At 41.3% G+C, this 17,490-nt stretch overlaps 1 protein-coding gene across 1 annotated transcript in view; it reads right to left on the reverse strand.

Moving 5' to 3' along the window:
• MERTK (MER proto-oncogene, tyrosine kinase) overlaps positions 1-17,490 on the reverse strand; it is a 100,729-nt gene that overhangs the window by 38,802 nt on the left and 44,437 nt on the right. The window contains exons 5-8 of the mRNA XM_045550082.1: positions 14,003-14,089; positions 11,082-11,197; positions 5,443-5,626; positions 47-198 (exon numbers count right to left, since the gene is read on the reverse strand). Coding sequence (XP_045406038.1) covers positions 47-198; positions 5,443-5,626; positions 11,082-11,197; positions 14,003-14,089 — 539 coding nt within the window. The remainder of the gene's footprint in view (positions 1-46; positions 199-5,442; positions 5,627-11,081; positions 11,198-14,002; positions 14,090-17,490) is intronic.

Raw genomic sequence — 17,490 nt, forward strand, 5'->3', positions numbered from 1 at the left:
GTCAAAAGGCGATGATCAATCGTGCCCTGTTAGGGTTCAGACTTACGGAAGTCCCCACACTGTGCCACGTGTGAGAGATCCGGTAGCCCACCAGCTCCCCGTCCTGGCGCTTAATTGGAGGCTGCATCCACCTGACGTCCACATCATTGCTCGATTCATTCAGAAACACAGTGACGTTGAAAGGGGCTGCTGATGGCGCTACAAAAGAAAAAGGAGAGAAGGATGAAGAACCACAGAGAAAAGCACATATAGATTCATTCTTGTCTTGATTTTTGAGTGTGTGGTTTTCAAATGCTCCAAGAAAAGTACTCAAGTGAGACAGAGACTAACAGCAGATATTGACCCTCTTTTCAATTAAGGACCACTGAGATATGACATGAGTTTTAACAAGTAAGCCCTACGGAAGCCTTGAGATCCATCTATGAAGCTGAAAATGTCACAAGCACCCGGGGTAAAGTAACAGAGGAGAGGAAGGCAGGGAAGCAGAAGTATGGTGTGCATGAACCCCTGGGGAAGCAAAGGAGACACAACTCGGGGTCCTCCGACAGAAAGCTGTGGGGTAGAAAGACAACACGCCAGGCTGGAGATCAGCCTGCGGCATTTGGGAAACGCAAAACAGGGAACACTGCTGAGCTCAAAATGAAGCCATCACTTTAAAGTGCAGAGGCAGGAGTTTACTGATGGTCTGAACAAAGCTAATCAGTCGATACATTAAAAAATGTATATATATATATATATGTGTGTGTGTGTACATGTATAAAACAATCTGGGAAACAAGTCAAGATCATTACTACAGTCTCTTTTGGGAGAGAGGAACGTCACTATATCTATTAAAACTGAAAATAATATGCTCTTTGACCAAGTATTTTATTTCCAGGAATTTAATCTGTAGGTGGTGTTACATTCATTGCAGCATAATATTGACAAAAGGGAATAAATGTAACACTCAGTCAATAATTATGACATAAATTTTGATACATTTCCAGTGGAAAACTTGCTACCTGGCCACTAAAAAGAATTAGGTATATCGTGTGTATTGATAGGAAAAGATATCCAAGGGGAGAATCAAATTGCAAAAAATTATAAATTGATCCATTTTAGAAATACAAAAATAAATTTTTGTATATAGAAGGAATAAAAACAATTGGAATAATATATACCAAACTGTTGCCTGTAGTATTTAGAGAGATTAAATTATATATTTCTGATATGTCTGAAAGGAAAACAAAAGGACACTATAATCCTCTTTGTCTCTGCTGATTTCAGGAGCAGTAATCATGAAGTTAAAACGAATTTCATTAAGGAAATGTCATACAGTTGTAGCTGTCTATGAACTCAGTCACATACTTTCAAATCTATTGTAGGATTTGTGGATAAACATGGCCACCTGGACGTGTGTTTATGTCTGCCTCCCCCCCAAACCCCTCTGTGATGACAGTATGGAATTTAAAAAGATATAAACTCCCAAGTCAAAGAGGAGTCAACAGTAGAAGAGAAATTTCAACACATATTTGAAAGCTGAAAAACAGATGAAGAAGGTATAATTAACCTAGCAAGCCAATACTCCCCAAAGAACTACAGAGAGTTTCAGAAGCTGTGGGCCCAGGCACTAAAACAGGGACTAAAACTGGGAAGATCGATGGGAAGTTTAATTAAGAAGTATTAATAGTTGCCTTTGGGAGGCTGAGGTGGAAGGATCGCGTGAGGCCGGGAGTTTGAGCCCAGCCTGAGCAAGAGTGAGACTCTGTCTTTACAAAGAATAGAAATATTAGCCAGGCTTGGTGGCAGGTGCCTGTAGTCCCAGCTACTTGGGAGGCTGAGGCAGGAGGATCACTTGAGCCCAGGAGTCTGAGGTTACAGTGAACTATACTGATACCACTGCACTCTAGTCTGGGCAACAGAGTGAGACCCTGTCTCCAAAAAAGAAGTAGTTCCTCAAGGTTCCTCTACCCCATCCCTACCCACCTGGTGAGAATTCCCTCAAACATACCACAGAAGACAAGGTAGGTTATTCTCTGAATCAAAAAGCCACTGAGGCCGGGCTTAGTGGCTCACGCCTGTAATCCTAGCCCTCTGGGAGGCCGAGGCGGGGGAGGGGGATCGCTCGAGGTCAGGAGTTTGAGACCAGCCTGAGCAAGACCCCGTCTCCACTAAGAATAGAAAGAAATTATCTGGCCAACTAAAAATATATATAGAAAAAAAAAATTAGCTGGGCATGGTGGCGCATGCCTGTAGTCCCAGCTACTCGGGAGGCTGAGGCAGGAGGATTGCTTGAGCCCAGGAGTTTGAGGTTGCTGTGAGCTAGGCTGACGCCACGACACTCACTCTAGCCCGGGCAACAGAGTGAGACTCTGTCTCAAAAAAAAAAAAAAAGCCACTCAACTTAATTAGGGCACCAGCAGAATGGAGGCATGGGAAGGGCCAGACTGAAAACCAGGGAAATAAGTGGAAGTTTGTTCACTGAATAAGGAAGGCTCACCTAACCCCTTCTCCCCGCCCTGGGCCCCTAGAACACAGCAGCCGTGTTTACAGTCCTGGGGCAGGGGACAGCAGGCTCCTTTTCTAGAGGAAGTGAGTGGCCGCAGAGGAAAGAAAACCAGTTTTGACGCTTAGGGGCATCTTAACCAGAACACTTAGGTCACTGCCCAGTCACCTAACAGTGAAGCCTACGAGCCCTGCCGACACTCACATATTTCCAACCAAATTGCTGGTTCTTCACTCTTCCGTAGGAACAGACAGTAGAAGACCAGCAAAGGTCTGGGGAAGCCTCCTTCGTGAATGTCAGAGACCAAACAAGCACACAGGACAGAGGGCTCAGAGGAGACAAAGCCAGTGCAGGGAACTAGAGAAAACTAAAAAACAAAACAAAGATAATTAATATACCCAAAGATAAGAAACAGTTCTCATGACCGAGAACCAGAAAAAATTGTCAACGAAAAAAAAAACCTGAAATTAGCAACATGGAAAGTAAAATAAAATATTTAACAGAAGGATTAGAAGATAAATCAAGTGAATCCCCAAGAAAGTAGAGTAAAAAGGCAAAGAAATGAGACCAATTTGAGAAAAGAAAATTGAAGAAGCAATCAAAGGGATCTAACTAACAACTGTCTAACACATTTCCGGGGTGGGGGTGGGGGCAGAGATCTTGGAACATTTTCAAAGAAAAAAAGTATAAGGAAAACCCTCAGGACTTTTCCTACATTTCCAGATCAAAACTCCACTGAATGTTCATGATGACAACCAAAACAAATTCTACATCATAGCTCATCACAGTACTAGAATTTTAAAAAAAGATATTTTAAAAAACTAAAAGTAAAAAACGATTCACATAGAAAACTCAAGTATCAGAATTCTCCATAGCAACCCATGAAACTAAAAAAAAAAGCAGAAATACCTTTAAACTTTTGAAGGAAAATAAGATAAAATAGAATCATAAAAATATTTAACTAACCCGAAAGAAGGGGGAAAAAGGAGGAAAGGAGACAAATTACAGATAGAACAAACAGAAAATATGATGGACTTAAACCTACCCATTTGAATGATCACTTTACATTTTAATGGACTAAATACCTCAATTTAAAGATAGAGATTGTGAATGTATTAAAAAGCAAGGTGTATTCCGATTATACATATATATTTAACAAAGTATATGCTGCTTATATGAAACACATATTGAATATATACATATAAATAAGTTAAAAGTAAGGATGAGAGCTGAGCACAGTGGCTCATGCCTGTAATCTCAGCAACTTGAGAGACTGAGGATTGCTTGAGGCCAGGAGTTCGAGACCAGCATGGGCAACATAGTGAGACCCCCATCTCTAAAAAACATTAACAAAAATTAGCCAGGTGCAGTGATGTGCACCTATAGAGCCAGCAACTCGGGAGGTTGAGATAGGAGGATCGCTTGAGCCTGCAGTGAGCTATGATGGCACCACTGCACTCCAGCCTGGGCAACAGAGTGCGACTCTGTCTCTTACAAAAAAGTAAGGATGAATAAAAGTTACAGCATGTAATCCAAAGAAAGCTAGAGTAGCTATATTAATATCAAAGTAAATCTCAGAGCAAATATTACTATCATGGATAAATTAATTTTATAATGATAAAGTAGTCAATTTATTAGGAAAGCATAGTAATATTAAACATTTCTATACAAAATAAGAGAGCTTCAAAACCTTTAAAACAAAACCTGCTATAGCTCCAAATAGAAATAGATAAATACACAATTATAGTCACAGATTTCAATACCCCTCTGTAAATAACTCATAGAATAGGTAAACAGAAAATCAGTAAGAATACAGATTTGAAAAACACTATCAGCCAGCTTGACCCGGTTGGCATCTATAGAACACTCAGTAAGAGGGGGATACTCAATCTCTTCATGTGCACACAGGGGATTTACTAAGATGATCATATTCTGGAGCATAAAACAAACCTCAATAAATTTAAAAGGAGTCAAGTCATATAAATTATGTTCCCTGGCCCCAATCAAATTAAATTAGAAATCAATACTATTTTACAAAGGTCTCTGGAAACTAAATTACATACCTAAATAACCACTAAGTCACAGAAGAAATCGTAACAGACACTTTTTAGAAAGTATTTTGAATTGAATGAAAATGGAAATACAGCACATCAAAATTGCTTTCAAAGGTTTTATTTTTTCATTTGAAAAAAGAAGATATTTTCCAATTTTGGCACAAGAATTTATACAAGGATCAAGCCCTCAAAATTCCTGCTCTAGACCTGTCCTGCCATCTGCATGAAGACTGGGCGCTGACTTATGAGGACAGAGAGGAGGGCAGGGGAGAGTCAGAGGAACTGAGAGCCCTAATTAGAGAGTAGCGGAAACTGCAATTCAAAGTTAACAGAGCTGCAACAGTCATTCCAAAACTCACAGAAAAGAAAACAATCTCCAAAATCAAAAGCAACACTCAGAAAAATCCTTAAAGTTTAAAGATGTAAACACAATTTGCTTTGGCCAAGAAAATATAGAGACAACAGTATCTACTGCATAGGGTTGCTGTGAGGATCTAATCAAATAATGCGTGGAAAGCACCTAACAGGGTCCCAGGCACGCAGTGGGTGCCTGGTGAACGTTAGGCATCCACACATCGTTACTTTTCTTGAGTTTGATGCTATGAATAAAAACTCTTGTGTATTGTTATATCTTAATTTAAAATAACACGTTTTAAAAAGCATGTAATGGTCCTATGTAAAAGAAAGTATTATCTCTATACGACAAGTTTAAGTTTTGTCGCTAAACCCTTTTTGAGTATAGAAGGAAAAATCTTTCCCATTTTCATCGGCCACCTCAATAAAATTTTCCTGCAGAGAAAGTCCAAATGAAGCAAAGTTTAAACTCTAAATCAAGCCCCTGAAAAGGGTTCGTTCAATCACATGCCATCGGCGGCAATATTCATCTCGAACCCCAGGAATTACCTCCTTCGGTCGTGCCCGCCAGAATCCAAGGGCTCGGTGTGGACCAGCCTATTTCGTTCATGCAGGAAACACCAATGCTGTAATTGGCCAGGGCTTGCAACTGCTCGATTCGGTACAGATGTGGAGAGGCAGAGATGTTAAAAGTCATGACTGAGCCATTACTCAGCGGATCAACTTCCTTGACCTAAATGAGAGTAAAGGTGTGGATCAGGCATTATTAATAGTAAGGCGGTGGGAATGTTAGACACGGGGCAGGCATGCACTCAGCGCCCGCGGCGCTTCCTCTGCTCCAAGGGAAAGGCCTTGCTTCCTTTCAGGGAACACGCGCATGTTCCCACTGGCATTACTGTGCGTTATTCATGCTGCTCGGGCAATGACCGAGGACCTGAGGAAGATGCCTAAAGTAACCACTCTCACTGTGCCGGGTAACAGAGCAAATAATTGTAACATTATAATGGTTATAATTTATGTTATACTGTAAAATAAAATAAACTAGCGCCTCCTCTCTCAGAGCTACCTCAATTCTTGATTTCTTCCTTCAGCTGCTTCACAGAATATGCAACAAAGAACAGATATCACATGTGGCTGCCAAAGCCTGAAATATTTACTGTCTGGTCTTTTAAAGAAATTATTTCCAAATCTTGCTTTAGAAGATAGGTTTCTTGATTTTATTTTATTCTTTAAAATCTGTATTCTTTTTAGTGTGTAACTGGAGGAACCCTGCTCTTGCCTTAAGGCTAGTTTTAGTGTGTCCTTTATTCCCACTTCCCTCCCCAGTGGAAACAACCCCAAAAGCACACGTAAGTAATGCAGATTTTAAGACTTCTTTTTTTTTCTGGTGGGGAGATAAAGGAAAAAGTCATTTGCCTCTCACCCAGCAAACTTTTCTCCAAATCTCCTCATCTTTTCCTCTACAGACTCTACTAGTCTCTCCACAATCCTCTCCAAATCCATGCATGGGCAAGAGAGGGATGCTCCCAGCAAAAATCTAGTCCTAGACCAAATTTCCACCTTTTTCCTGAAGCATACCTCCTGTCTGGGAATGGGCATAGAAGTGAGATTGGGATTTTTTTCCACTACATGTTTTTTCAAAATTTCTACCATATGTAGTTCTTATAAAATCAGAAGAGACAAAACGGTATTGGGTAAAACAGAAGCAACCAAAAGCAATCTGGGAAAAAAATCTGCAGCCCACAAAATGTATTCCCGTTAATAATTGGCTTGCAATTATGGGCTGTGGATATATAATGCTGTTATTTTAGAATATGTATGTTTGAAATTTAGGCCAAGGGACCATAAATAAACATTTTGGAATTCCAAATGCCCCGGTGGGTGGTGTGGGGGCTGAGTTTCCCCTCTGACTCAGACCCCACAGCGGGGCCAAGAGGGTACCAGTTGGCCTGAGGAGCCACTGGAGGAGAAACAAAAAGCCGTATGCTTATCTTGGTGGTGGCTGTTGGCAGATACTACTTTTTGTTTTTTCACATTAGTGTATGCACCTACTTCCTGGTGACCAAAGCTAAGGGGGAGGAAACCTCTGGCTGTCCACCCCCGCCCCATTTCCGGAGTCAGGCGAGGAGCATTTCCAGGCACAGGGACACCCTTTGAGAACACGTTCCTGGAAGAAGACTGGGTTTCTATAACAGCCCTCAGTGGGTCCTAGGGGAAAAGAGGCCATGTAATGGCAAGCAGTACGTGAGGGAGTTAAAAATAGGAATGGAGCATGTGGCCCAAAAATGGGTGAAGAAAGGAACCAACATCAGGACCAAAGGAAGCAAGCGGGTGTGTCCTGCTAGTGCGTGGATCTGAACCTCGTCCAAAACATTCATTTGTTACCAAGTCAGAGTTTAAAATTATAATTTTACAAAACTATACTTGGTCCTTTCAGAACTAAGAATACACTGTTAATAAAATATAAAAGTATAACTTCTAGAGCCTGAGCTGACTAACCCCATTCGGACTGCCAGAGAAAATAAAGGATACCCAGTTACATTTGAATTTCAGAAAAACAACAAATAATTTTTTAGTGTAGATATGTCACAAGATTACTCATGTAATTTAATGGAGTGTCTTGTATTCATATGTCATAAATCTGGCACCCCTACCAGGGATGGAAGGGAGAATGTTGAATGGAGGCCAAGCTAGCCAGGGGGACAAGGACAGAATAAGCATGTCCAGCACCACACAATCCAGGATGGGCAAGAAGGGCCTTGAATTTGGCTGTCCCAGGATGGTTCTTCATGTGGGCCATAGACACCCAAAGCCACAGCAAAGAGAGGGAGCAGGTGAAGCCTGTGTGTCATCATCTTCTACCGCCAGTGGTGACTTGATGTTTTCAGACCTTCCAACTGTCCTACCCCACCTGGTGTCCGCCCTCGAGGTACGGTGATACACTTCCTCAGTCTCCCCGGAGTGGGCCATCCTCATGTGGGAAGGCACCTCATGTCCTCTCAGACTCTTCAAACAGCTCAGCAACTTGATAACAGTTTTAAGAAGAATTGGTCCATGCTTCAGTTATGTCCATATATATAACTGTCTACTCCCAGGGAAACAGGCCCTAGTTGTTTCTAACAAAAGAGCCACAAACTACATGAAGCAAAAACCAACAGAATTGAAGGGAGCAGGGAGAAATAAGCAATTCAAAAATAAGAACTGAGACCTCACTTCACCACTTTCAATAGCAGATAAAACCATTAGTCCTAAGATCAACAAGGGAACACAAGGCTGAATGAGACTGTAAACCAGCTAGACTCAACCAACACACACAGAACACTACCCAACCACAGCCGAGTATACGTTCTTCCGAGATGCACAGCATTCCCCAGGACAGAACCTAGGGTATAAAACAAGCCTTAATTCATTTCAAAGGTCTGCAGTCATTCTAAGTATATTCTCTAAACTCAGTGGAATAACATTGGAAATCAGCAAAGGGAGAAAATTTGAGAAACTCACAATTATGTAGAAATTAAAAAACATACTTCTAAGTAACCAAGAAGACAAAGAAGACATCACAAGGAAAATGACAAAAAACTTGAGATGAACAACAACAAAAGAATCTTATGGGATGCCGCTAAAGCAGTACTTAAAGAGAAATGTGTATTATAAATGCCTATGTTTAAAGAAAAAGAACTTTCAAATCAATAACTAACCTTCCACCTTAAGAAACTAGAAAAAGGGCCGGGCGCAGTGGCTCACGCCTGTAATCCTAGCACTGTAGGAGGCCGAGGCGGGAGGATCGCTCAAGGTCAGGAGTTTGAGACCAGCCTGAGCAAGAGCGAGACCCCGTCTCTACTAAAAAATAGAAAGAAATGATTTGGACAGCTAAAAAAACATATATAAAAAAAATTATCCGGGCATGGTGGCACATGCCTGCAGTCCCAGCTACTCAGGAAGCTGAGGCAGTAGGATTGCTTGAGCCCAGGAGTTTGAGGTTGCTGTGAGCTGGGCTGATGCCATGGCACTCTAGCCCAGGCAACAGAGTGAGACTGTCTTAAAAAAAAAAAAAAAGAAACTAGAAAAAGAAGAGCAAACTAAGACAAGGCAAACAGAAGAGAGGAAATAAAGCTTAAGGCAGAAATGAATAAAATAGAGAATTAGAAAAACAATAGGAAAAATTCACAAAACCAAAAGTTGGTTCTTTGAAAAGATCTGTAAAAGTAACAAACCAGGCACGTGCCTATAATTCCAGTTACTTGGAAAGCTAAAGCGGGACGACTGCTAGAGCCCAGGAGTTGGAGACTAGCCTGGGCAACATAGTGAGACCCTGTGTCAAAAATAAATAAATAAATAAAAATTATTTTTTAAAAATCTGACAAACCTTTAGCTGGACTGACCAAGAAAAATAAGAAAGAAGACTCAAATTACTAAAATCAGGAATGAAATAGGGGACATTACCACTAATCTCAAAGAAATAAAAAGGATTATAATGGAATATTATGAACTATGTTGCATACCAACAAACTAGATAACTTGGATAAAATGATCAAATTCCTAAAACACACAAACTACCAAAACTGACTCCAGAAGAAACAGAAAATCTGAATAGACTTATACCAAGTAAAAAGACTGAGCTAAGTATTCAAAAAACTTCCCACATAGAAAAACCCAGGACCACGTGGCTTTTTTGCTGGTGAATTCTACTGAATATTTAAAGAAGAATTAACATCAATCTTTTTCAAACTCTTCCAAGAAATGGAAGAAGGAATATGTCCCAACTCATTCTATAAGTCCAGTATTATACTAATACCAAAACCAGAAAAAGCTATCACACAAAAAACCATATACCAGTATCTCTTATGAATATAGACACAATTAGATAGTAGTAATGATTGCACAACTATTGAATATACTAAAAAACACTGAATTGTATACTTTAAATGGGTGAATATTATGGTATATGAGATATTAATATATTTCAAAAAAGTTGTTAAAAAATGGATATCCTTGGGGAGGAATTGTGGCCACAATAAGAATTCCTAACACTTGCCAGTACTTGAGTTGCGTAAGAATTAAGCAAGGCTGGGGGTGGTGGGCTGAGGGAGGAGGCTATTTTGGGGATAATACATGTTTTTACTCTTCAGAGAAGGAACAGCTGTTAGATAAGAGTGGGAGGCATTCAGAGCAGAGACATTAATTCCTCTTGGTAGTAAAAACATCTGGTTGTCAACACAAAATTCTTTGGAAGTCACTTATCTAAGCTGAGTTGGCAAGACTGGCCTGTGTCAGGTTAATATGTTTTTAACTAATAGGACCAGACATTTAGGAATCTAAAGATAATTCCTGATCCTACTGTATGATAAAGTACAAGGCAGAATGCATTCATATTTTCAACAGATAATGCTTGCATGTTCAATAACCTATTCTCACAAGCAATGTGTCTCTCGAGACTGCAGAACTGATGGTTCAGAGCTCGCTGGGCTAGAATTCTGGTTCTGCCACTCATAGGCTGTGAGTGTTCTGAGTCTGGAGTGCTCATGTGTTTTAACTAAGACAAGGTCTGCAAAGTCGCTGGGCCATTGTGAGTGCTCAGTAAACAGTAGTGTTATTGCCATTCTTTCCATTTCTATGAGATGAACACTCAAGAGCAGAGCGTAGGATGGCCAACCTCTATGTCTTATATTCCTGTTTCATACCAAGTTTAGGTAGTGGTTAAAAATGGCTGAAGACTCTACAAGGCCAGTAATCCCCAGGTTCTCCCAGGAGATGCAGGCTAAGGTGTTACATTTACTAGCACAGATGACCTATCTTGGGCTGGCCCTTCATCCCTCATTGCCACCAGCCCATGAGGAGCCACACTGAGGAGTCCCTGGCTTCCTTAACTCCTGGTCTCAAGCCAGCCCTCATTTAGTGATATATTTTTGCACCTTAAAATTAATTCTCTCTGGTCTCATGATGTTCTCCCCTGGAAACACGTTTCTCTTCTGTTGGGCCCCCGGACCATGCATGGGAAGGAAGCAGCATCGTGGACAGAGCATGGGCACAGAATGGCGCATGCACCGTGAACACTGAGGAGGCGGGAGGCCAAGGGACTCTGAGCAGAGGTGGAGAAATGTCCTCCATTCCCATCCTTGGGGGAAAGAAAAATACATAGACCCACGGAGCACCAAACCACCGCTCCCTTCTTCATCCTGGAGGTTTACCTGAATGCTGCAGTTCCTGAACGGGGAGTATCCATCAAAACCCGGGACCCAGGAGATCAGAATGCTGTGTGCCGTGCTATTGTGCACGTAGACTGCAGTTGGTGGGGAGGGGATTGCTATGGAAAAACAAAGACACACACACACACACACAAACACAATTACAGACCACAGGAGCCCACAGCTACTAAACAAATGCATTAATACCAAGCTTGTTCTAGTTTCTTGAGATTAACCAAAGGAAATACATGTCTTCAAGAGAAGCCTCCCTAGCTTGAGGGTAATTGTATTAGCCTGTAGAGAAGACTTCCAGTGATGGACCAGGGAAGTGGAACACAGACCCACTTTCCTACTGATGAAACAAGGAGAGCTTTGAACTGGAAAAGGATGTGAAGACATTCACGTCTTTTACTGAGCACATGTTCAAGACCCTATTGTGTGTGGCCACCTGGGTGGGCACTAGTGCACTGAACAGGGACAAAGAGTCATTGCCCTGCCCTCATGCAGTGCATGGCCCATCAGGGGAGACCCACATTAATCAAGGATAACAGCACCCTGTGCCCAGAAGAGAAGGGTGCACAGGAGCACGTGTTTCTAGGCCGAGGAAACAGTTCAGAGCTGGTTTAAGCAAAGGAGCCAAGTGCCTCTGCTGGGGGAGGGGTGTGTGTATAGTAACGAGTGTGCAATGACCTTGGCTGCACGGGGGACAAGGACAGCTATTTCAATGAGAATCTGAGGAGGATCTGAAGTTTGGGGAATCTTATTTCTTTGTGCTAAATTTAATTCTGAATAATAATTAAACTCATAATCAAAAATGATGGCTAACATTTTTGTGTGCTTGCTATGTGCCAGTCACTTTATGGACTTCTTCATTTAATCATTCCTAGAACCCTGTTAGAGAGGTGGTCTTATAATCCCCATTTATAGATGAGGAAACCGAGGATGGGAGAGGTTAAAAGCTTTCCCAAGGTCACAGAGAGGTTGTAAGCAGAATGTGGACCTGAATTCATGTCTGCCTGACCCTAGAGCTTGTGTCTCTCAACAGGACACTAGAGGCCTACTGCAGGGGACAGCAAGCAGATGGGCTTGAGCACCAGCAGGGACTGGGAGCCTGGTCTACACTTGACCAGCCGTATGGCCCTGGGCACAGTTTCATGCCCTCTCTAAATGGGGATAGTGACAGGACTGCTCCACAGGGCTGAGGTGTGGGTGTGGAGCAGGGATGACAGAATGGGCAGGAGAGGAGGAAGGTGGGCTGGGACCATATTAAGTGTGCGCTGGGTACCATGTGATTCAGGAGTTTCGGTTTTACTAGTAGACACACAGCTTGGTGAGTGGCGAAGAATCAGCACAGTCGTTGACTCACTTCCCTAAGCAGATTGTCTGTAGAACTGCCCTAAAGTCTCTGCCTTTTCAGATCAAAATTTGACCCCATATACCACAGTAGTAACAGATTAGAAGGAAGGAGTTCTGGTTGTTTTTTTTTTTAAAAAACATATTAAGTGACCATTTCTTTTCTTGGTTGCTTTGGCATAAATTAAAATTTTACAACAAATGGCTTCAAAAACATAAGTTTTGGAAATAGGATTTAATAAAAGCTTAGCTGAGATTCTGTGTGAAGGAGGAACTTACAGAAGTGCTTCTCATTTTATACATTTTTAAACTTTAAGAAGTTTATACTTTATGAAAATATCTTTACAAATTTACACCCACTCACGAATTTCTGAAATTCCCAACATATCTCTTGAAAATTGTAATAACAGGGATTTGTAATGAAGGAAGGAAGTTATACACTTCCTCCAGCAATAACTTTTAGTTTGCTAATTTTCTTATTCCGGTGAACATTTAGAAAATGTCCATTCATAGCCTTCATTCAGTTGATTTGCTGAAATTAAAAACAGTAACTTTTTTGAGTATAACCTATTTTGTAATTTTGAATCCCCTTCTGTATATACCCAACCTTTAACTCATTATTAAATACATCCTGCTTTTTCTCGGCATTGCCTCTCCAAGGATAAGATGAAAAGAATATGAGCACAATATCTACTTCTCAATATCTAAATTGAGATCAAATAGTAAAACATAAAATTTGTTTGAATTTCTATGAGAGAGTAATGAAGATGATTTAAAAAGAGATAAAATAAAAAAGACGGGTGGGTTTTCCCTGTTTTTCAAATTTCAGGTTTAAACACCGTGGATCCCACAGAAGGAGGATAAGGTAAGTGGGATGGATTGGAATGTCTCCACTCGGCTGGGGGACCTTCAAACATGTGCCTTTAATTCTGTTATTGTATGTAATTCACTGCCAAGCAGGCACAGCGCACAGCCGTAGTGAAATCCTAGCTCAGAGGAAGCAAGAGGAAGAGGGAGATCAGGAGATAGAGGGACAGGAGCACTGGGCTCTGGAAGAGTCACTCTGACCTGTTCTCCGCTCCTCCCTCTGAGTCAGTATCTGGCAGAGACTGGTGTCAGGCCCAGCTGACCTGGAAAGGACAGGGCCCATTCCCCAGATCATGCCCCAAGCCACCCTCATCTCCAGGGCTCTTCAGAGTTAATGAGGACTAGTTCAGGGTGGAAGAGGGAAAAGTGAAAATTGGAGTTAATACGATCAAGGGTAGCTTATTTCTTTATTGGACTAAGCAGAACTAAGCTAGTGAATGTTTATCAAAGACTTATGTGCCAGGCACTGTTGTGAGTGCTTTTACTTGCATTTATATCATTAAACCTCAACAATAGGTAAGTTCTGTAATTATCCTCATTTTTCAGAGGGGAACACTGAAACCAAATAGGTGAAGTGACTCATCCAAGGTCACAAAGATCGTCAGCAGGAAAGCCTGGACTCGAACCTGGGCAGCTGTCCACAGAGCTCATGCTGTGCTCCCACAGCTCTCAGAACACACGAGAACACTGGCCTTGCCGCTTACCTTTGATGTTGACCTGCACGCCCTTGGACACGGTCAGCCCTTTGTCATTGTGGGCCTCACAACTGAAGACCGCCATCTCCGTCAGACCTGGAAGGGAAGGAGGCCCGTGAGAGCAGCAGACAAACAGGCGGCTGTCCACCAGAACCCCATGGTTGTCTTAGCGTTCTTTCATTTCCTGGTTTATTGCTTCGAGTCATAAGAGCAAAGTAAACTTCAAAGGTATGTTAGCTATAGAAAAATAAACCTAGGAATAAATCCCAGGTACTAAGAGCAAGATAGCTGTGGGCCCAAAAGGCAGCTGTTTTCATTTACTCACATTCTGAATGGTGTGATGTTAGGCAATAAAACATTATCATTTAGAATTTTAAAATTGCTGGCCCCAATATCAAGGAAAGTGGGTTCTGAGGCTTAGCCAATCCTGTTACTTGGCCCCCCGAGTACGTACTGTGTCATTATGCTATAAACATTTCAGAATACCAGAAATAGAAGGATAAATAAATAGCAGGATGAATCCTTTCTTAATAGTAAAAACTGGTCAATTCACAAGGAATTATTATAAAGCAAGGTATTATAACTAATTGAAGAGAAGCCACTAGTGCTAAGTGAAAAATTCTATCATTTCAGAGGTTTGAAGATATCTTAAAAATAAAAAAATATATATTTATTAATTTTAAACAGAAAGGAAGAGAGGTTACGCAGATCTTGGTTTCTAATACCATTCTCCAGTGAAAGGAACCAGGGCTCCCGGAAGAAATGGTGGATTCTCAGATTGGGGCAGGAAATATAGAAGATGAGCCTGGGATGAAATATAACACAAACACAACATGCAATGCATACAAACACACAATGATGACGTGTGTCAAAGAGATATAGGAACTAACTCCCCAGTGGCCAAAGCTGGAACAATTTGAGCAAGAAAATAAAGTTGCACTGAATTATAATGCAAAGCATAAAATAAATATCCATGGGTCTATACTGATGTAAATAATGATTAAATAAAAAGAGGAAAATAGACAAATCTCCTGTGCAGAAGAATTCCAAATAGTTTATGTGGATACTCCACCCTCGAGGTAGACCGTAATTCCCCACTCCTTAGGCGGGCTGCACATAGTGACTTCCTTCCAACAAGTACAGTACGGAAAAGGGAAAAAAAGAAAACTTGAGTAGAGACGTTGACACGCACTACCTCAGCCAGATCATCAGGGTTCACATCAACAGTGACAAGCCATGTTGATAGAACACACCCTTGATGTGATGTGATGAAAATGGCACTTCCCCTCCACGGTCTTCCTCCCCAGGTCCAAATTTGGGGGCATTCTGCAAGATGCCTGACCAGTAATGCCTCAAAACTGTCAAGGTTGTTAAAAACAAGCAAAGTTTGAGAAACTGTCATAACCAAGAAAAGCCTAAGGAGACACAGATGACTAAATGCAATGGGGCACCCTGGGTGAAATCCTGGGACAGAAAAAAGACAACAGATAAAAACTAAGGAAATCTGGATAAAGTGTGGACTTCAGTTAGTAATAATGTATCAGTATTGGTTTATCAATTGTAACAGATTTACCACACTAATGTAAGATATTAGCAATAGGAGAAGTGGAGGTGGGCTTCATGGGAATTCTCTGTACTATCTCCACTGCTTTTATGTAAATGTACAAGTATTCTAAAATTTAAAAGGTTATTTTTTTAAAAGTACAACTATGGCTGGGAAGGGTGGCTCACACCTGTAATCCCAGAGCTTTGAGAGGTTGAGAAGGGAGGATCACTTGAGGTCAGGAGTTTGAGACCAGCCTGGGCAACATTGCAAGACCCTGTCCCTAAAAAAATTAAACTTAAAAAATTAGCCAGGCATGGTGGTACATGCCTGTAGTCCTAGCTACTTGGGAGGCTGAGGTGGGAGGATTGCCTGCACCCAGGAGGTCAAGGCTACAGTGAGCTATGATTAGGCCACTGCACTCCAGCTTGTACAACAGAGTGAGACCCTGTCTTTAGAAAAATTAAAATTAAAAATTAAAAAAATAAATAAAAGTACAGCTATATACAATAGATACTCTTTAGTTGAATCTGGAAACTTCTATTTCTATGGCACACATCTGGCACACGGTAGTATCATCTGGCACACAGTACTATCTTCATAAACTGGAGAAAGATAAACTTGTGGAAAATATGCCATTTGCTTCTTACCTTACAAGCTTATTTTGTTTTATTCTCTCCATCTACTTGTGCAGGAAATTTCCCATCTGATATTTGCAGTTTCAAAGTTTGTCACTAATGGAGTAATAAAGTATTTTTAAAATGAAAGGGAAAAAGACTGCTGAAGGAAGCGCAGCAGCTACCAGCCCAGGAAGGCTGTTCTCCGTCGGGTGCCTGCATGGCCAAGGCTGCGCCAGGCCTGGGGCCAGGGGTCAGTACGTGGCCCAGGACTGTGTCAGTGAGAAGTTGTGAGAAGAAAATCAAATCTGATCCCTTTTATATCAGCACTTCTTCTGAAGGGTTAAATGTGCACAAAAAAATCAATGCTGGTAAATTTTTGTCATTTTCCATCTAGACGGGAGGTTGTCAGCAGTGTGTGAGTTTTCCTGACTAGGTATAGCCCCTCAAGGGAAAAACAAACCAGTAATCCTGTGGTGGCCTTTCTTCAACATGACATTATGCCGAGAATGTGACAGATACTTCACAGTATTTTAATTTTCCGGCATGAGGAGTACTTCCCTCAGACTGGAGGAAAACCTCACTTAGATTGCTTAATTAAATCTCTCGAGAATTTAAAAGTGCTAAGAAACTAAAATTCTGAGTAAGGGCCATCTCTTTTCATGTTTTTCTCACCTCCTTTCCAGTGAGAGATGAAACTGCTACTGGTTTGTGTGGTGATGCAGAGAATATTTATTTCACTGAAGGGGAATATTAATCTCAAACCTACCACCCACATCTATAAAAGGACACCTGGGAACACCCTGCCTCAGGAGTCTTCACATCTTTTGCATGTATTCCTCCCAAAGAATTTTGAAAAATTATATGTAGCCTCTCACACATTTCGAGGTTTGCATTATAAAATTCTTCATAATTCAAACAGTTCCAAAGAATGTCATTTGAAGTACTCCGAATATCTTGGCACCAACATCACCCATTGAAAGGACTCTTCTCCCACATCAAGGAGTTTTCCATCATGACTTTTCTACTTCCCCTGAGAATTTTCTTCTAACTACAAACTAAAAAAATCACATTCCAAACTGGTCATGGGGGAAGAGCCAGCTCTATGGTAAAACACGGGGTTTATGTCACTGAGATCCATCATCCAGTTACAGGTCCTCCAGTAGGACAGTTGGGGCCCCTGGTCTTCAGTCCTGTGTTATCAGTGCTGAAAGTGAAACTGGACATCACGGGACAAGACTTTAGGTCAGGCAGGAAGTCATTTTTCCTCTCTGTGTTTCTTTTCAAAGTGTACAGAGGGCCAGGAAAACAATCTATAGCAAATGTCCTCGCACGAG

The sequence above is a fragment of the Lemur catta genome, chromosome 4, assembly GCF_020740605.2.
Source record: "Lemur catta isolate mLemCat1 chromosome 4, mLemCat1.pri, whole genome shotgun sequence".
NCBI lineage: Eukaryota > Metazoa > Chordata > Mammalia > Primates > Lemuridae > Lemur > Lemur catta.